This window comes from Melanotaenia boesemani, chromosome 3 (assembly GCF_017639745.1).
Source record: "Melanotaenia boesemani isolate fMelBoe1 chromosome 3, fMelBoe1.pri, whole genome shotgun sequence".
Classification (NCBI taxonomy): Eukaryota; Metazoa; Chordata; class Actinopteri; order Atheriniformes; family Melanotaeniidae; genus Melanotaenia; species Melanotaenia boesemani.
The window spans coordinates 2266027-2286844 of NC_055684.1; the positions used below are offsets into that span (position 1 = coordinate 2266027).

At 48.2% G+C, this 20818-nt stretch overlaps 1 protein-coding gene across 4 annotated transcripts in view; it reads right to left on the reverse strand.

Annotated features, from left to right (window-relative positions):
* The window catches only part of ptpdc1a (protein tyrosine phosphatase domain containing 1a), a 55959-nt gene that overhangs the window by 20556 nt on the left and 14585 nt on the right, over positions 1-20818 (reverse strand). For all 4 annotated transcript variants that reach the window (XM_041980773.1, XM_041980770.1, XM_041980772.1 and 1 more), the window contains 2 exons: positions 19390-19470; positions 5812-5930 (listed from right to left, as the gene is read on the reverse strand). In XM_041980773.1, the coding sequence (XP_041836707.1) occupies positions 5812-5930; positions 19390-19470 (200 nt within the window). The remainder of the gene's footprint in view (positions 1-5811; positions 5931-19389; positions 19471-20818) is intronic.

The following is a 20818-nucleotide window of genomic DNA, read 5'->3' on the forward strand; positions in this document are numbered from 1 at the left end:
TAAAGCTTCCAGGACGACAGCTCTGGCTTCGTTGCCTCTACAAGCGCTCTAAGCCTCTGAGAGCATGTGACCTGTGCATGAAGCAGGGCACGAGCAGAGGGGGTGAGGGGAGGGACAAATGGCAGCTGATTGATAGACAGGTCACAAACGAGTCATTCAGAACGGGCCGGATAAAATGATTGGTGTTGTTTCAGTTCTGTCCGTTCCACAAGTTTCTTTATCTTGGTTAGAGCATTTAATTAATTGGCGTTAAACGGGGTGTGAAGGGGATTTTAAGCAATATAGTAAACAATGCTTAGTGGTTCCCAACCTGGGGTCTGGAACCCCTCAAGTGGGTCCCCCACAGAGCCATTATAATTAATGTCCACACAAAGTCCCTGTTTTAAGAAAGAAAAGTAAGGATATATGTTGTTAATTTAACTTTGGCTTCCTGGAAGGACAGGACTCCTAACGCCAGAACACAGTGTTGAAAGTGAGAATCTCACTTTCAAAAGCATAAAACCAAGCAAGGCTTCAGCCCCGGTGGGGCAGGGGGTCCACGGCTTTTTAGTATATCAGGGTTCCTACAGGTTTTTACAAGTTCAATTTAAGACTTTTAAGACAACTTGGAACAGAATTTAATGCCCATCTCACCACCACACTGGCCAAAATGAACGACGCCTAGTATTGAAGAAAAACGCATATATTTACATCAGCAGTGATCATTACAATGACCTGGGTGTGTGTGTGGAGTGCAATGCTTCACTTACACTGCCTGAAAATGTGTATAGCACCTTCCAACACAAAGCAATTCAAGGTGTTTTTTATCAATGGCCAGCAGAAGTCAGGCAGGACAAGCAGCAGCTGATCATTTACTGGAATAACAGACCTGACTGAGCTCACGATGAAAACTACACCGCGTTTATTTACAGTCTCAGTCCAGATCCAAGGTTTATACCGACTTCTTTTATTAAAACAAAACAGTCTGAAGTACGTCTGCTGCTCGCTGTCGCGCTCTTGGAGTTTGGTCGTGATGCGCCCGCACACACCTGAGCATCACACACAGGTGAGCAGACGTCCGCCAGCACTGCGTACGGTCATCTACCACCTGAGCATCACACACAGGTTTTTACTCCACCAGGAGGTGAAACACTCACACACACAGCTCTCCATAGAGGAACAACCGGAGTTTTTCTCTCACTGCGTGTTACGTTGATACAGCCGTGCACGTCGCAGGCGCGCGCACGGCTGAACAGGCGCAATCTGCTGTCACTTTCTTTCTACGTCGTATTACGGCTTAAAATGGATTCACTGTTCTTTACAGGCTTGTTACCGTCACCGCGTTTTCTGTGGCGAATGAATAAAACAGTTTAATCAGGACATTTAACAAGAAACTTTTTCTATTCAATGATGAAGTTTGGAATTTGTGACGTGACTTCACAACAAGCTGTCATATGATCTTAAAATGATTTAGTCATTCCCACATGTGTCATGTTAACTGTTACAGCCAGTCACTCCATTCCATCTGCACTTCCCTGATCCTCCACACCTGATCCTGTTCTGATCATCATCATCAAGCCAACCTGTCACACCTGTCTTCCATTGTTTCTCCAACCCTCATATACTCCAGCACCACAGTCACTCCCTGTCGGACCTTAATCTACACTCCTGCTGGACTGTTACCTCTTCCAGTATCAGTACCAGTATGATCATTATTCTGAGTTCTGTCTGTGAATAAAGTGTTGGTAACGTGATCCTGTCTCCTTGGAGTCCATATGTAACATTAACACAGTAAAGTTGTAATGGGTTGGTTACCTGTTCATGAATAAACAATTCAGCAGTAAGGTTGTTATTTATATTCAGGTTATTAAGCCTGTGTGTTATTAAGCAGCACCAATAATAATAATAATAATAATAAAATAGTAAATAATATAAAAATAGATTAGTTACTGTGATACTGGCCAGCAGGTCCTGTGCTGTCCAGTGTCCCATGAGACCTCGGGTACCTTGAATGAACCTGTCCCTCATCCCAGAAACGAACGTGGACTCCAACGTCTTGGTTTTGACATCCACCCGGACATCGCATTTCAGCCCCGTCGGAGATACATTCACCGCGGATCGGGCGGTAAGCTCCAGTGCAATGACTCTTACTCCATAAAATCAACTTTGTCCACTACTCGCCGTCATCCCCGTAATGCTGGCCGCGGTGTCAATCACAGAGTCTTGGCCAGCCTGCCGAGGTCTGATAACCCTGCGGCCAAGAACAATTCCACCACCGTCAGCTTTGGCCTCCTTAACATCCGCTCTCTCAGTAGCAAAGGACATCTGATCCAAGATGTTCTTGTGGATCGAAAGTTAGACTTCTTGTGCCTGACTGAAACTTGGCAGCAGCCAAATGACTTTGCATCGCTCAACGAGTCAGCCCCGCCGGGGTTTGTTTACACCTGCCTGCCTCACGCGGGTGGCCGGGCGGAGGTCTCGCGATGTTACACCGCGAGAGTTGGAAAGTCATGCCCGTCCCTGCTGATCCCGTGTTCTCCTCGTTCTGTATCGAGTATTCTGCCTCACTGCTGCCTGGACCCTCTCCTACGATTGTTGCTACTATCTACCGTCCTCCACAACATAATAAGGACTTTTTAAATGACTTCTCCAATCTCCTGACACTTTTCTCATCTCTGACATCAAACACAATTATTCTCGGTGACTTTAATATTTATATGGACAATAACAGTAATGCTCTCTCCAATAACTTTTCATCTTGTCTAGAAAGTTTTGGTCTGCAACAACACATTAATTTCCCAACTCACTGTAAAGGTCACATCCTGGATTTAGTCTGCTGCTCTGGTATCACTCCCTTCGACTGTAAACCTCATACGCTGCCGTACACTGACCATAGCCTCATTACTTTCAATGTCAACCTCCTTCTGTCCAGAATCATTCTCCCCTGGACCATCTCATTTCGTAGTGTTAAGGACATCAACATTGAGGCTTTTTCTTCTGATATTATCAAATTTCCCAGTCCACATGCCAACAGCTCACCTGATGACCTGGTTTCCCACTATAACAACAATCTCCATACTCTTCTGAATACTTATGCTCCACTGAAAAAACCAGATCCATCTCTTCAACCTGCTCTGCACCCTGGTTCACTCCTGCCCTGCGTCAGTTCAAATCCCAAAGACGACAACTGGAACGACTCTATAACAAAACTGGACTCACTATACACAAAGAAATGTACAATAATCATGTAATGCCATATAAGGACAGTCTCTCCTTAGCAAAATCTGCCTATTACTCTGGTGTAATTCAGTCCAATCAACACAACTCCAGAACTCTCTTCTCTCTCCTCACCAATATTACAAAGCCACCTGACTCTCTTCCTCACCACATGCAATCCACTGACTTCTGTAACTCACTCATATCTTTCTTTGTCTCCAAAATCTCTGACATTCACCAGCATCTGGCCTCGTGGAGAGCTGTAGTCTCTGGAGTGGACTTCACCGCCCCCTACTCATCCCCCATAACCACATTCTCCAGTTGTATTCTCCACTCCGTCCAAGCCATCACTGAATCTATGCTCAAATCCAAACCCTCTACCTGTCAGCTCCATCCAATCCCTACAGCGCTTGTTAAAACATGCCTCTCCCCACTTGCTCCCCTCATCACCAACATCGTTCACTCCTCCCTAATCTCTGGAACAGTCCCTCTTATACTTAAAACTGCTACAGTTACACCTATCTTGAAAAAACCTGGCTTGGACCCCACGAATTTCAATAACCTTCGTCCGATTTCCAATTTACCCTTAATTTCCAAAATCCTCGAAAAGTCTGTTGCTTCTCAACCTTATAACCATCTTATCACCAACAATATTTATGAGCAGTTTCAATCCGGTTTCCGTCCCCTTCACAGTACCAAAACAGCACTCCTCAAAATCTCCAACGACCTTCTCATAGCTTCAGATTCAGGTTTACTATCCATTCTCCTCCTTCTTGACCTCACCGCAGCATTCGACACCATCTCTCACAGCATTCTCCTTGACAGACTATCATCCATCGGCATCACTCACATCCCCCTCGCCTGGTTCACTTCTTACCTTTCTGGCTGCACACAATTCATTCGACTAAAATCCCATGAATCAAACTCTTTCCCTGTCTCTGCTGGTGTGCCCCAGGGCTCAGTCTTGGGGCCCCTCCTTTTCATTATCTATATTCTTCCACTTGGTTACATCCTTCACAGACACAATATTAATTTTCATTGTTATGCGGACGACACCCAGCTCTACCTCTCTACCAAACCATCCTCTTCACTTCCACCAACCTCCCTCACCACCACCTGTTTACAAGAAATTCATTCTTGGTTTTCATCCAACTTCCTCAAACTCAACAGTTCTAAAACAGAAGTCCTCTTGGTAGGCACGCCCCACACCACTGCCATCCTCGTCCACAGTCTTGTTACTTCCCGGATTGACTACTGCAACTCTCTTCTCGTTGGTCTCCCCAATAAATCCCTCCTGAAACTGCAGCTCCTCCAAAACTCTGCAGCACGCATCATTACACGGACCCCTTCTACTCACCACATCACCCCCATCTTACAACAACTTCACTGGCTCCCCGTAAAACAAAGAATTAACTTTAAAATTCTCCTCATTACATCCAAAGCACTCCACAATCTGGCCCCACCATATATATCTGATCTCCTGCACATTGCCACTCCGATCCGTTCACTTCGCTCCTCCTCTTCTCTTCAGCTTCTTGCCCCCCCCTGCCCGCCTCGTCACCATGGGCAGCCAAGCATTATTATTAGTTTGAGGCAAACCAGCAGCTAATTTGAGCCTTACTGTGAGCTACTGGGCTGAAGAGAGGAGCAGAAGTTTGTTAGCGACTAAATAAATTCAGTTCCTCCTACACGAAAAAGACTGACAAATGTATCGTTGCCATTGTAGAGTAGATGAAAAATTCACTCACACTGTCTCACATTTTAGTCACAAAATACGAACATTTGGTCGCAGTCTGGAGCCCTGGTTGGGTTCTCCACCGGTGTCAACCAGGCGGAGAATGACCCTTTGTCCAGCCGTGTAATATTACATTTACACTCTCCCAGTTTACTCACCAAATCCACTGAATTCTCAAGTCACTGTCAGCTAGCGTCCTTTCACACGAAAATAAAAGCTTCGTGTGTGCTGGGCTAAATGTTCCCCAATCATGTCTCCCTGCAAAGTCAGCGATACTTGGTTCCTAATTTCAATAGAACGGTCGGGTTGGAACGGGAGAAAATTACTTCACTTCTGTCACTTTGCAGTCCAGACATTTCCCAGACACATTTTAACACAACACAGAGTACAACTTTAGGCCGATATCATTTAAAACCTACCATATAAAATTTAAGGACAAAACTGTCTGATTTAAGGACTTTTTAAGGTATTAAATGCATATTTGCTAATTCAATACTTGTAAGACTTTTTAAGACCCTGCGGGAACCGTGTATATGCATGAAGGGGGTCCAGGGGAAAATAGGTTGGGAACCACTGTTTAACACAACACAGCGAGGAAACAACATTGTTCAGTCAGAGGCTTCTTCATGTCAGCTGAACATGGGAAGCTACAGGCCGTCATTCTTGCAGGAAACCTCAGCCTTCCGGAAAATGAATCAATAATTAACGAATTATATAAAAAATTACAATAACATATTTTCCCGTCAGAGATGAATAATGTATGTTTTACTTATTTCTAGTAAATTAAACGATTAACTTGAACAGATTACCGCCATCATTTGACTTACACAAAGTTTAATTAACATGAAGACTGTTTCTGGAGGGAGGGGATGAAAACTCACTTCCTGCTTCCATAAAAGCTTCAGGTCGATACGTGAAACCGCTCTCCTGCTCCAGGGCGTTGCCACAGCTGGCGTGTTCTCCGGGTCGCTGCAGGTTAATGACCGTCTTCAGACCACTCCTGGGAAGAGCCGACCAAAACCAGTCAAAACACACCTGGGAACAGCCGACCACAACCACTCACACATACACCTGAGAACAGCCGACCTAAACCAATCACACACACGCCTGAAAACAGCCGACCAAAATCAGTCACACACACACCTGAGAACAGCCGACCTACATCAGTCAGACACACACCTGAGAACAGCCGACCAAAATCAGTCACAATGCACCTAAAAAGAGCCGACCAAATCCAGTCACACACACGCCTGAGAACAACTGACCAAAACCAGTCCAACACACATGAGAACAACCAATCAAAACCAGTCACACACACACCTGAGAAGAGCCGACCAAAATCAGTCACAATGCACCTAAAAAGAGCCGACCAAAACCAGTCACACACACATGAGAAGAGCCGACCAAACCCAGTCTCACACACACACCTGAGAAGAGCCGACCAAAATCAGTCACACACACACCTGAGAACAGCCGACCAAAACCAGTCAAACACACATGAGAAGAGCCGACCAAACCCAGTCACACACACACCTGAGAAGAGCCGACCAAAATCAGTCACACACACACCAGAGAACAGCCGACCTAAACCAGTCACACACACGCCTGAAAACAGCCGACCAAAATCAGTCACACACACACCTGAGAACAGCCGACCAAAACCAGTCACACACACACCAGAGAACAGCCGACCAAAACCAGTCACACACACACCTGAGAAGAGCCGACCAAAATCAGTCACACACACACCAGAGAACAGCCGACCTAAACCAGTCACACACACGCCTGAAAACAGCCGACCAAAATCAGTCACACACACACCTGAGAACAGCCGACCAAAACCAGTCACACACACACCTGAGAAGAGCCGACCAAAATCAGTCACACACACGCCTGAGAACAGCCGACCTAAATCAGTCACACACACGCCTGAGAACAGCCGACCAAAATCAGTCACAATGCACCTAAAAAGAGCCGACCAAATCCAGTCACACACACACCTGAGAACAGCCGACCAAAATCAGTCACACACACACCTGAGAACAGCCGACCAAAATCAGTCACACACACACCAGAGAACAGCCGACCTAAACCAGTCACACACACACCAGAGAACAGCCGACCTAAACCAGTCACACACACGCCTGAGAACAGCCGACCAAAATCAGTCACACACACACCTGAGAACAGCCGACCAAAATCAGTCACACACACACCTGAGAACAGCCGACCAAAATCAGTCACACACACACCAGAGAACAGCCGACCTAAACCAGTCACACACACACCAGAGAACAGCCGACCTAAACCAGTCACACACACGCCTGAGAACAGCCGACCAAAATCAGTCACACACACACCTGAGAACAGCCGACCAAAATCAGTCACACACACACCTGAGAACAGTCGACCAAAATCAGTCACAATGCACCTAAAAAGAGCCGACCAAATCCAGTCACACACACACCTGAGAACAGCCGACAAAAATCAGTCACACACACACCTGAGAACAGCCGACCAAAATCAGTCACAATGCACCTAAAAAGAGCCGACCAAATCCAGTCACACACACACCTGAGAACAGCCGACCAAAATCAGTCACAATGCACCTAAAAAGAGCCGACCAAATCCAGTCACACACACACCTGAGAACAGCCGACCAAAATCAGTCACAATGCACCTAAAAAGAGCCGACCAAATCCAGTCACACACACACCTGAGAACAGCCGACCAAAATCAGTCACACACACACCTGAGAACAGCTGACCAAAACCAGTCACACACACGCCTGAAAACAGCCGACCAAAATCAGTCACACACACTCCTGAGAACAGCCGACCAAAATCAGTCACACACACACCTGAGAACAGCCGACCAAAACCAGTCACACACACGCCTGAAAACAGCCGACCAAAATCAGTCACACACACACCTGAGAACAGCCGACCTAAATCAGTCACACACACACCTGAGAAGAGCCGACCACAACCAGTCTCACACTCACCTGAGAAGAGCTGAAGAAACCCAGTCACACACACACCTGAGAACAGCCGACCACAACCAGTCACACACCTGAGAAGAGCCGACCACAACCAGTCACACACACGCCTGAAAACAGCCGACCAAAATCAGTCACACACACACCTGAGAACAGCCGACCAAAATCAGTCACACACACACCTGAGAACAGCCGACCTAAACCAGTCACACACACGCCTGAGAAGAGCCGACCAAACCCAGTCACACACACACCTGAGAAGAGCCGACCAAAATCAGTCACAATGCACCTAAAAAGAGCCGACCAAAACCAGTCACACACACATGAGAAGAGCCGACCAAACCCAGTCTCACACACACACCTGAGAAGAGCCGACCAAAATCAGTCACACACACACCTGAGAACAGCCGACCAAAACCAGTCAAACACACATGAGAAGAGCCGACCAAACCCAGTCACACACACACCTGAGAAGAGCCGACCAAAATCAGTCACACACACACTAGAGAACAGCCGACCTAAACCAGTCACACACACGCCTGAAAACAGCCGACCAAAATCAGTCACACACACACCTGAGAACAGCCGACCAAAACCAGTCACACACACACCAGAGAACAGCCGACCAAAACCAGTCACACACACACCTGAGAAGAGCCGACCAAAATCAGTCACACACACACCAGAGAACAGCCGACCTAAACCAGTCACACACACGCCTGAAAACAGCCGACCAAAATCAGTCACACACACACCTGAGAACAGCCGACCAAAACCAGTCACACACACACCTGAGAAGAGCCGACCAAAATCAGTCACACACACACCTGAGAACAGCCGACCTAAATCAGTCACACACACGCCTGAGAACAGCCGACCAAAATCAGTCACAATGCACCTAAAAAGAGCCGACCAAATCCAGTCACACACACACCTGAGAACAGCCGACCAAAATCAGTCACACACACACCTGAGAACAGCCGACCAAAATCAGTCACACACACACCAGAGAACAGCCGACCTAAACCAGTCACACACACACCAGAGAACAGCCAACCTAAACCAGTCACACACACGCCTGAGAACAGCCGACCAAAATCAGTCACACACACACCTGAGAACAGCCGACCAAAATCAGTCACACACACACCTGAGAACAGTCGACCAAAATCAGTCACAATGCACCTAAAAAGAGCCGACCAAATCCAGTCACACACACACCTGAGAACAGCCGACAAAAATCAGTCACACACACACCTGAGAACAGCCGACCAAAATCAGTCACAATGCACCTAAAAAGAGCGGACCAAATCCAGTCACACACACACCTGAGAACAGCCGACCAAAATCAGTCACAATGCACCTAAAAAGAGCCGACCAAATCCGGTCACACACACACCTGAGAACAGCCGACCAAAATCAGTCACAATGCACCTAAAAAGAGCCGACCAAATCCAGTCACACACACACCTGAGAACAGCCGACCAAAATCAGTCACACACACACCAGAGAACAGCCGACCTAAACCAGTCACACACACACCAGAGAACAGCCGACCTAAACCAGTCACACACACGCCTGAGAACAGCCGACCAAAATCAGTCACACACACACCTGAGAACAGCCGACCAAAATCAGTCACACACCAGAGAAGAGCCGACCACAACCAGTCACACACACGCCTGAAAACAGCCGACCAAAATCAGTCACACACACACCTGAGAACAGCCGACCTAAATCAGTCACACACACACCTGAGAAGAGCCGACCACAACCAGTCTCACACTCACCTGAGAAGAGCTGAAGAAACCCAGTCACACACACACCTGAGAACAGCCGACCACAACCAGTCACACACCTGAGAAGAGCCGACCACAACCAGTCACACACACGCCTGAAAACAGCCGACCAAAATCAGTCACACACACACCTGAGAACAGCCGACCAAAATCAGTCACACACACACCTGAGAACAGCTGACCTAAACCAGTCACACACACGCCTGAAAAAAAGCCGACCAAAATCAGTCACACACACCTGAGAACAGCCGACCAAAACCAGTCACACACACACCTGAGAAGAGCCGACCAAAATCAGTCACACACACACCTGAGAACAGCCGACCTAAATCAGTCACACACACGCCTGAGAACAGCCGACCAAAATCAGTCACACACACACCTGAGAACAGCCGACCAAAATCAGTCACACACACACCTGAGAAGAGCCGACCAAAATCAGTCACACACACACACCAGAGAACAGCCGACCTAAACCAGTCACACACACGCCTGAAAACAGCCGACCAAAATCAGTCACACACACACCTGAGAACAGCCGACCAAAACCAGTCACACACACACCTGAGAACAACTGACCAAAACCAGTCACACACACGCCTGAAAACAGCCGACCAAAATCAGTCACACACACACCTGAGAACAGCCGACCTAAATCAGTCACACACACGCCTGAGAACAGCCGACCAAAATCAGTCACAATGCACCTAAAAAGAGCCGACCAAATCCAGTCACACACACACCAGAGAACAGCCGACCAAAATCAGTCACACACACACCTGAGAACAGCCGACCAAAATCAGTCACACACACACCTGAGAACAGCCGACCAAAATCAGTCACAATGCACCTAAAAAGAGCCGACCAAATCCAGTCACACACACACCTGAGAACAGCCGACCAAAATCAGTCACAATGCACCTAAAAAGAGCCGACCAAATCCAGTCACACACACACCTGAGAACAGCCGACCAAAATCAGTCACACACACACCTGAGAACAGCTGACCAAAACCAGTCACACACACGCCTGAAAACAGCCGACCAAAATCAGTCACACACACTCCTGAGAACAGCCGACCAAAATCAGTCACACACACACCTGAGAACAGCCGACCAAAACCAGTCACACACACACCTGAGAACAGCCGACCAAAATCAGTCACACACACACCTGAGAACAGCCGACCTAAATCAGTCACACACACACCTGAGAAGAGCCGACCACAACCAGTCTCACACTCACCTGAGAAGAGCTGAAGAAACCCAGTCACACACACACCTGAGAACAGCCGACCACAACCAGTCACACACCTGAGAAGAGCCGACCACAACCAGTCACACACACGCCTGAAAACAGCCGACCAAAATCAGTCACACACACACCTGAGAACAGCCGACCAAAATCAGTCACACACACACCTGAGAACAGCTGACCAAAATCAGTCACACACACACCTGAGAACAGCCGACCAAAATCAGTCACACACACACCTGAGAACAGTCGACCAAAATCAGTCACAATGCACCTAAAAAGAGCCGACCAAATCCAGTCACACACACACCTGAGAACAGCCGACCAAAATCAGTCAGACACACACCTGAGAACAGCCGACCAAAATCAGTCACACACACACCAGAGAACAGTCGACCAAAATCAGTCACAATGCACCTAAAAAGAGCCGACCAAATCCAGTCACACACACACCTGAGAACAGCCGACAAAAATCAGTCACACACACACCTGAGAACAGCCGACCAAAATCAGTCACACACACACCTGAGAACAGCTGACCTAAACCAGTCACACACACGCCTGAAAACAGCCGACCAAAATCAGTCACACACACACCTGAGAACAGCCGACCAAAACCAGTCACACACACACCTGAGAAGAGCCGACCAAAATCAGTCACACACACACCTGAGAACAGCCGACCTAAATCAGTCACACACACGCCTGAGAACAGCCGACCAAAATCAGTCACACACACACCTGAGAACAGCCGACCAAAATCAGTCACACACACACCTGAGAAGAGCCGACCAAAATCAGTCACACACACACACCAGAGAACAGCCGACATAAACCAGTCACACACACGCCTGAAAACAGCCGACCAAAATCAGTCACACACACACCTGAGAACAGCCGACCAAAACCAGTCACACACACACCTGAGAACAACTGACCAAAACCAGTCACACACACGCCTGAAAACAGCCGACCAAAATCAGTCACACACACACCTGAGAACAGCCGACCTAAATCAGTCACACACACGCCTGAGAACAGCCGACCAAAATCAGTCACAATGCACCTAAAAAGAGCCGACCAAATCCAGTCACACACACACCAGAGAACAGCCGACCAAAATCAGTCACACACACACCTGAGAACAGCCGACCAAAATCAGTCACACACACACCTGAGAACAGCCGACCAAAATCAGTCACAATGCACCTAAAAAGAGCCGACCAAATCCAGTCACACACACACCTGAGAACAGCCAACCAAAATCAGTCACAATGCACCTAAAAAGAGCCGACCAAATCCAGTCACACACACACCTGAGAACAGCCGACCAAAATCAGTCACAATGCACCTAAAAAGAGCCGACCAAATCCAGTCACACACACACCTGAGAACAGCTGACCAAAACCAGTCACACACACGCCTGAAAACAGCCGACCAAAATCAGTCACACACACTCCTGAGAACAGCCGACCAAAATCAGTCACACACACACCTGAGAACAGCCGACCAAAACCAGTCACACACACACCTGAGAACAGCCGACCAAAATCAGTCACACACACACCAGAGAACAGCCGACCTAAACCAGTCACACACACACCAGAGAACAGCCAACCTAAACCAGTCACACACACGCCTGAGAACAGCCGACCAAAATCAGTCACACACACACCTGAGAACAGCCGACCAAAATCAGTCACAATGCACCTAAAAAGAGCGGACCAAATCCAGTCACACACACACCTGAGAACAGCCGACCAAAATCAGTCACAATGCACCTAAAAAGAGCCGACCAAATCCGGTCACACACACACCTGAGAACAGCCGACCAAAATCAGTCACAATGCACCTAAAAAGAGCCGACCAAATCCAGTCACACACACACCTGAGAACAGCCGACCAAAATCAGTCACACACACACCAGAGAACAGCCGACCTAAACCAGTCACACACACACCAGAGAACAGCCGACCTAAACCAGTCCCACACACGCCTGAGAACAGCCGACCAAAATCAGTCACACACACACCTGAGAACAGCCGACCAAAATCAGTCACACACCAGAGAAGAGCCGACCACAACCAGTCACACACACGCCTGAAAACAGCCGACCAAAATCAGTCACACACACACCTGAGAACAGCCGACCTAAATCAGTCACACACACACCTGAGAAGAGCCGACCACAACCAGTCTCACACTCACCTGAGAAGAGCTGAAGAAACCCAGTCACACACACACCTGAGAACAGCCGACCACAACCAGTCACACACCTGAGAAGAGCCGACCACAACCAGTCACACACACGCCTGAAAACAGCCGACCAAAATCAGTCACACACACACCTGAGAACAGCCGACCACAATCAGTCACACACACACCTGAGAACAGCTGACCTAAACCAGTCACACACACGCCTGAAAAAAGCCGACCAAAATCAGTCACACACACACCTGAGAACAGCCGACCAAAACCAGTCACACACACACCTGAGAAGAGCCGACCAAAATCAGTCACACACACACCTGAGAACAGCCGACCTAAATCAGTCACACACACGCCTGAGAACAGCCGACCAAAATCAGTCACACACACACCTGAGAACAGCCGACCAAAATCAGTCACACACACACCTGAGAAGAGCCGACCAAAATCAGTCACACACACACACCAGAGAACAGCCGACATAAACCAGTCACACACACGCCTGAAAACAGCCGACCAAAATCAGTCACACACACACCTGAGAACAGCCGACCAAAACCAGTCACACACACACCTGAGAACAGCTGACCAAAACCAGTCACACACACGCCTGAAAACAGCCGACCAAAATCAGTCACACACACACCTGAGAACAGCCGACCTAAATCAGTCACACACACGCCTGAGAACAGCCGACCAAAATCAGTCACAATGCACCTAAAAAGAGCCGACCAAATCCAGTCACACACACACCTGAGAACAGCCGACCAAAATCAGTCACACACACACCTGAGAACAGCCGACCAAAATCAGTCACACACACACCTGAGAACAGCCGACCAAAATCAGTCACAATGCACCTAAAAAGAGCCGACCAAATCCAGTCACACACACACCTGAGAACAGCCGACCAAAATCAGTCACAATGCACCTAAAAAGAGCCGACCAAATCCAGTCACACACACACCTGAGAACAGCCGACCAAAATCAGTCACACACACACCTGAGAACAGCTGACCAAAACCAGTCACACACACGCCTGAAAACAGCCGACCAAAATCAGTCACACACACTCCTGAGAACAGCCGACCAAAATCAGTCACACACACACCTGAGAACAGCCGACCAAAACCAGTCACACACACACCTGAGAACAGCCGACCAAAATCAGTCACACACACACCTGAGAACAGCCGACCTAAATCAGTCACACACACACCTGAGAAGAGCCGACCACAACCAGTCTCACACTCACCTGAGAAGAGCTGAAGAAACCCAGTCACACACACACCTGAGAACAGCCGACCACAACCAGTCACACACCTGAGAAGAGCCGACCACAACCAGTCACACACACGCCTGAAAACAGCCGACCAAAATCAGTCACACACACACCTGAGAACAGCCGACCAAAATCAGTCACACACACACCTGAGAACAGCCGACCAAAATCAGTCACACACACACCTGAGAACAGCCGACCAAAATCAGTCACACACACACCTGAGAACAGTCGACCAAAATCAGTCACAATGCACCTAAAAAGAGCCGACCAAATCCAGTCACACACACACCTGAGAACAGCCGACCAAAATCAGTCAGACACACACCTGAGAACAGCCGACCAAAATCAGTCACACACACACCAGAGAACAGTCGACCAAAATCAGTCACAATGCACCTAAAAAGAGCCGACCAAATCCAGTCACACACACACCTGAGAACAGCCGACAAAAATCAGTCACACACACACCTGAGAACAGCCGACCAAAATCAGTCACACACACACCTGAGAACAGCTGACCTAAACCAGTCACACACACGCCTGAAAAAAGCCGACCAAAATCAGTCACACACACACCTGAGAACAGCCGACCAAAACCAGTCACACACACACCTGAGAAGAGCCGACCAAAATCAGTCACACACACACCTGAGAACAGCCGACCTAAATCAGTCACACACACGCCTGAGAACAGCCGACCAAAATCAGTCACACACACACCTGAGAACAGCCGACCAAAATCAGTCACACACACACCTGAGAAGAGCCGACCAAAATCAGTCACACACACACACCAGAGAACAGCCGACATAAACCAGTCACACACACGCCTGAAAACAGCCGACCAAAATCAGTCACACACACACCTGAGAACAGCCGACCAAAACCAGTCACACACACACCTGAGAACAACTGACCAAAACCAGTCACACACACGCCTGAAAACAGCCGACCAAAATCAGTCACACACACACCTGAGAACAGCCGACCTAAATCAGTCACACACACGCCTGAGAACAGCCGACCAAAATCAGTCACAATGCACCTAAAAAGAGCCGACCAAATCCAGTCACACACACACCAGAGAACAGCCGACCAAAATCAGTCACACACACACCTGAGAACAGCCGACCAAAATCAGTCACACACACACCTGAGAACAGCCGACCAAAATCAGTCACAATGCACCTAAAAAGAGCCGACCAAATCCAGTCACACACACACCTGAGAACAGCCGACCAAAATCAGTCACAATGCACCTAAAAAGAGCCGACCAAATCCAGTCACACACACACCTGAGAACAGCCGACCAAAATCAGTCACAATGCACCTAAAAAGAGCCGACCAAATCCAGTCACACACACACCTGAGAACAGCTGACCAAAACCAGTCACACACACGCCTGAAAACAGCCGACCAAAATCAGTCACACACACTCCTGAGAACAGCCGACCAAAATCAGTCACACACACACCTGAGAACAGCCGACCAAAACCAGTCACACACACACCTGAGAACAGCCGACCAAAATCAGTCACACACACACCAGAGAACAGCCGACCTAAACCAGTCACACACACACCAGAGAACAGCCAACCTAAACCAGTCACACACACGCCTGAGAACAGCCGACCAAAATCAGTCACACACACACCTGAGAACAGCCGACCAAAATCAGTCACACACCTGAGAAGAGCCGACCACAACCAGTCACACACACGCCTGAAAACAGCCGACCAAAATCAGTCACACACACACCTGAGAACAGCCGACCTAAATCAGTCACACACACACCTGAGAAGAGCCGACCACAACCAGTCTCACACTCACCTGAGAAGAGCTGAAGAAACCCAGTCACACACACACCTGAGAACAGCCGACCACAACCAGTCACACACCTGAGAAGAGCCGACCACAACCAGTCACACACACGCCTGAAAACAGCCGACCAAAATCAGTCACACACACACCTGAGAACAGCCGACCAAAATCAGTCACACACACACCTGAGAACAGCCGACCTAAACCAGTCACACACACGCCTGAAAACAGCCGACCAAAATCAGTCACACACACACCTGAGAACAGCCGACCAAAACCAGTCACACACACACCTGAGAAGAGCCGACCAAAATCAGTCACACACACACCTGAGAACAGCCGACCTAAATCAGTTACACACACGCCTGAGAACAGCCGACCAAAATCAGTCACACACACACCTGAGAACAGCCGACCAAAATCAGTCACACACACACCTGAGAAGAGCCGACCAAAATCAGTCACACACACACCAGAGAACAGCCGACCTAAACCAGTCACACACACGCCTGAAAACAGCCGACCAAAATCAGTCACACACACACCTGAGAACAGCCGACCAAAACCAGTCACACACACACCTGAGAACAACTGACCAAAACCAGTCACACACACGCCTGAAAACAGCCGACCAAAAACAGTCACACACACACCTGAGAACAGCCGACCTAAATCAGTCACACACACGCCTGAGAACAGCCGACCAAAATCAGTCACAATGCACCTAAAAAGAGCCGACCAAATCCAGTCACACACACACCAGAGAACAGCCGACCAAAATCAGTCACACACACACCTGAGAACAGCCGACCAAAATCAGTCACACACACACCTGAGAACAGCCGACCAAAATCAGTCACAATGCACCTAAAAAGAGCCGACCAAATCCAGTCACACACACACCTGAGAACAGCCGACCAAAATCAGTCACAATGCACCTAAAAAGAGCCGACCAAATCCAGTCACACACACACCTGAGAACAGCCGACCAAAATCAGTCACACACACACACCTGAGAACAGCTGACCAAAACCAGTCACACACACGCCTGAAAACAGCCGACCAAAATCAGTCACACACACTCCTGAGAACAGCCGACCAAAATCAGTCACACACACACCTGAGAACAGCCGACCAAAACCAGTCACACACACGCCTGAAAACAGCCGACCAAAATCAGTCACACACACACCTGAGAACAGCCGACCTAAATCAGTCACACACACACCTGAGAAGAGCCGACCACAACCAGTCTCACACTCACCTGAGAAGAGCTGAAGAAACCCAGTCACACACACACCTGAGAACAGCCGACCACAACCAGTCACACACCTGAGAAGAGCCGACCACAACCAGTCACACACACGCCTGAAAACAGCCGACCAAAATCAGTCACACACACACCTGAGAACAGCCGACCAAAATCAGTCACACACACACCTGAGAACAGCCGACCAAAATCAGTCACACACACACCTGAGAACAGCCGACCAAAATCAGTCACACACACACCTGAGAACAGTCGACCAAAATCAGTCACAATGCACCTAAAAAGAGCCGACCAAATCCAGTCACACACACACCTGAGAACAGCCGACCAAAATCAGTCAGACACACACCTGAGAACAGCCGACCAAAATCAGTCACAATGCACCTAAAAAGAGCCGACCAAATCCAGTCACACACACACCTGAGAACAGCCGACCAAAATCAGTCACACACACACCTGAGAACAGCTGACCAAAACCAGTCACACACACGCCTGAAAACAGCCGACCAAAATCAGTCACACACACTCCTGAGAACAGCCGACCAAAATCAGTCACACACACACCTGAGAACAGCCGACCAAAACCAGTCACACACACGCCTGAAAACAGCCGACCAAAATCAGTCACACACAAACCTGAGAACAGCCGACCTAAATCAGTCACACACACACCTGAGAAGAGCCGACCACAACCAGTCTCACACTCACCTGAGAAGAGCTGAAGAAACCCAGTCACACACACACCTGAGAACAGCCGACCACAACCAGTCACACACCTGAGAAGAGCCGACCACAACCAGTCACACACACGCCTGAAAACAGCCGACCAAAATCAGTCACACACACACCTGAGAACAGCCGACCAAAATCAGTCACACACACACCTGAGAACAGCCGACCAAAATCAGTCACACACACACCTGAGAACAGCCGACCTAAATCAGTCACACACACACCTGAGAAGAGCCGACCACAACCAGTCTCACACTCACCTGAGAAGAGCTGACGAAACCCAGTCACACACACACCTGAGAACAGCCGACCACAACCAGTCACACACCTGAGAAGAGCCGACCACAACCAGTCACACACACGCCTGAGAACAGCCGACCAAAATCAGTCACACACACACCTGAGAACAGCCGACCAAAATCAGTCTCACACACACACCTGAGAACAGCCGACCAAAATCAGTCACACACACACACCTGAGAACAGCCGACCAAAACCAGTCACACACACACACACCTGAGAACAGCCGACCAAAATCAGTCTCAGACACACCTGAGAAGAGCCGGCCAAAATCAGTCACACACCTAAAGGACACCTAACACACACACCTGACTGCGCCGTGGGGAACGCACACCCCTGGCGCTGTGGGGAGCACACACACCTGATGGCACCGTGGGTAACAAACACACCTGGCGGTGCCGTGGGGAACACACACACACCTGACGGTGCCGTGGATAACACACACACCTGGCGGCGCCGTGGGGAACACACACACCTGGCGGCGCCACACACACCTGGCGGCGCCGTGGGGAACACACACACCTGGAAGCCGTGGGGAACATACACACATGGCGGAGCCTTGGGGAACACACACCTGGCAGCGTCGTGGGGAACACACACACCTACGGCGCCGTGGGAAACACACACACCTGGCGGCGCCGTGGGGAACACACACACCTGGCGGCGCCGTGGGGAACACACACACCTGGCGGCGCCGTGGGGAAGGCCATGGCACCATTAAACATGGCAGATCGGTTTTACTCTGTGAGTTAAATGAGCAGAACGAAAGCCGATGAGTGGAACAACACCAACCTCTGGAACTGCTGGATTATGTTGTACTTCTGGATGATTTCCGTGGAAGGCCTCGCCATTGCCAGCAAGCTGTCGGTAACCCTGCAGGTAGAGAATTAATAAATCTGTCGTGTTAAAATAGAAGAAGAAGAAGAAGTATATAGTAAAATCTGTCATTTTTATGATCAGAATATCAATAATTGTGCTACAGAATGCTGTTTTCCTTCCATCAACCAGTGTCGGTGTTGATCCTTCATTATGTTTCCTGGACAGATTCTCTGTTGGTCTTCAGCTGTCTTCCATCCTCACAGAAAAATGCAGTAATATCCCTAAGACTTCAAAACTTAATATGGCTGCCCCAAGACAGCAGAAATGTTGACACACTGGCCGGATAGCATCAGTCGCCATCCAATGGTCAAGATGTCGTAGTAGCAAGACGCCTCGCTAAGTCTCCGTTTCAACTCGACAGGGCGCACTTCAAACTACCAACCAGCGGTGTTGATCGACCAGTAAAACCAAGAGTTCTACAACATACTTTTTCCTGTATATTACATCATGTTTAATAAAACAATCCCCCAGAGACCAAACAAGACAGGTAAACTGCTTAAAAGATTAAATATAAAGGTCAAATTAAAAGTTGTCAAAGAACCACAAAGTTTTTATGTCACACACCATCTCATAGGATTACAGATTCTCCCAGTACCTCCTTTATGACTGATATTTAGATCTGGTTAAACTTTTCCATCAGAATTCAGAGAGAAGCAGCTTGTCAATAACCCAGTAAAGTCCTGATAATCCTGAGGATCTGATACTGGTTTAAAGACTTTGTCCCTCTATATACCACATAAAGTGTGTTTTCCATACCCATATTTCCTTGGTCCTTGTGTACAGCACAAGCTCCTCGAATAGAAAAAAAGGAATTTTTATTATAAAACCATAAACCTACTGGTTTTATGTTATGGGGCTGATCCGATCATGTTGATCAAAGGTGGCTGAAGGATAATGTCTCTGTCCCCTCACACATCTACGGTATAACCACCGATAAACTGATTTACTAGAAAATTATAAACATGAAAGTTAATGTTTATATATAAATATTAGTGCTGGGCAACGATTAAAATTTTTAATCGTGATTAATCACATGACATGCTGCGATTAATCGCGATTAATTTGTTATGTATGATAATATAATAATATTGTTTTGGTTTCTAAACACGACATCAGGGGTCTCCAACCTGCAACTCTAGAGCTGCAAGTGTCTCTCTGGACCTTCCACAATGTCTCTAAATACGTGGCTAAAATATTTTTTTTAAATCTATCTTTCTTGTCATTAGGTTGGAAACCAGGGACTTTTTTTCCTTTCTTTTACATCATTTTCCACAAATATCTACATTCCTTAGCAGAAAGTCTGTTTATCCTCTTTTTTTTATAAAGGTTTCGTGTTTTTCTT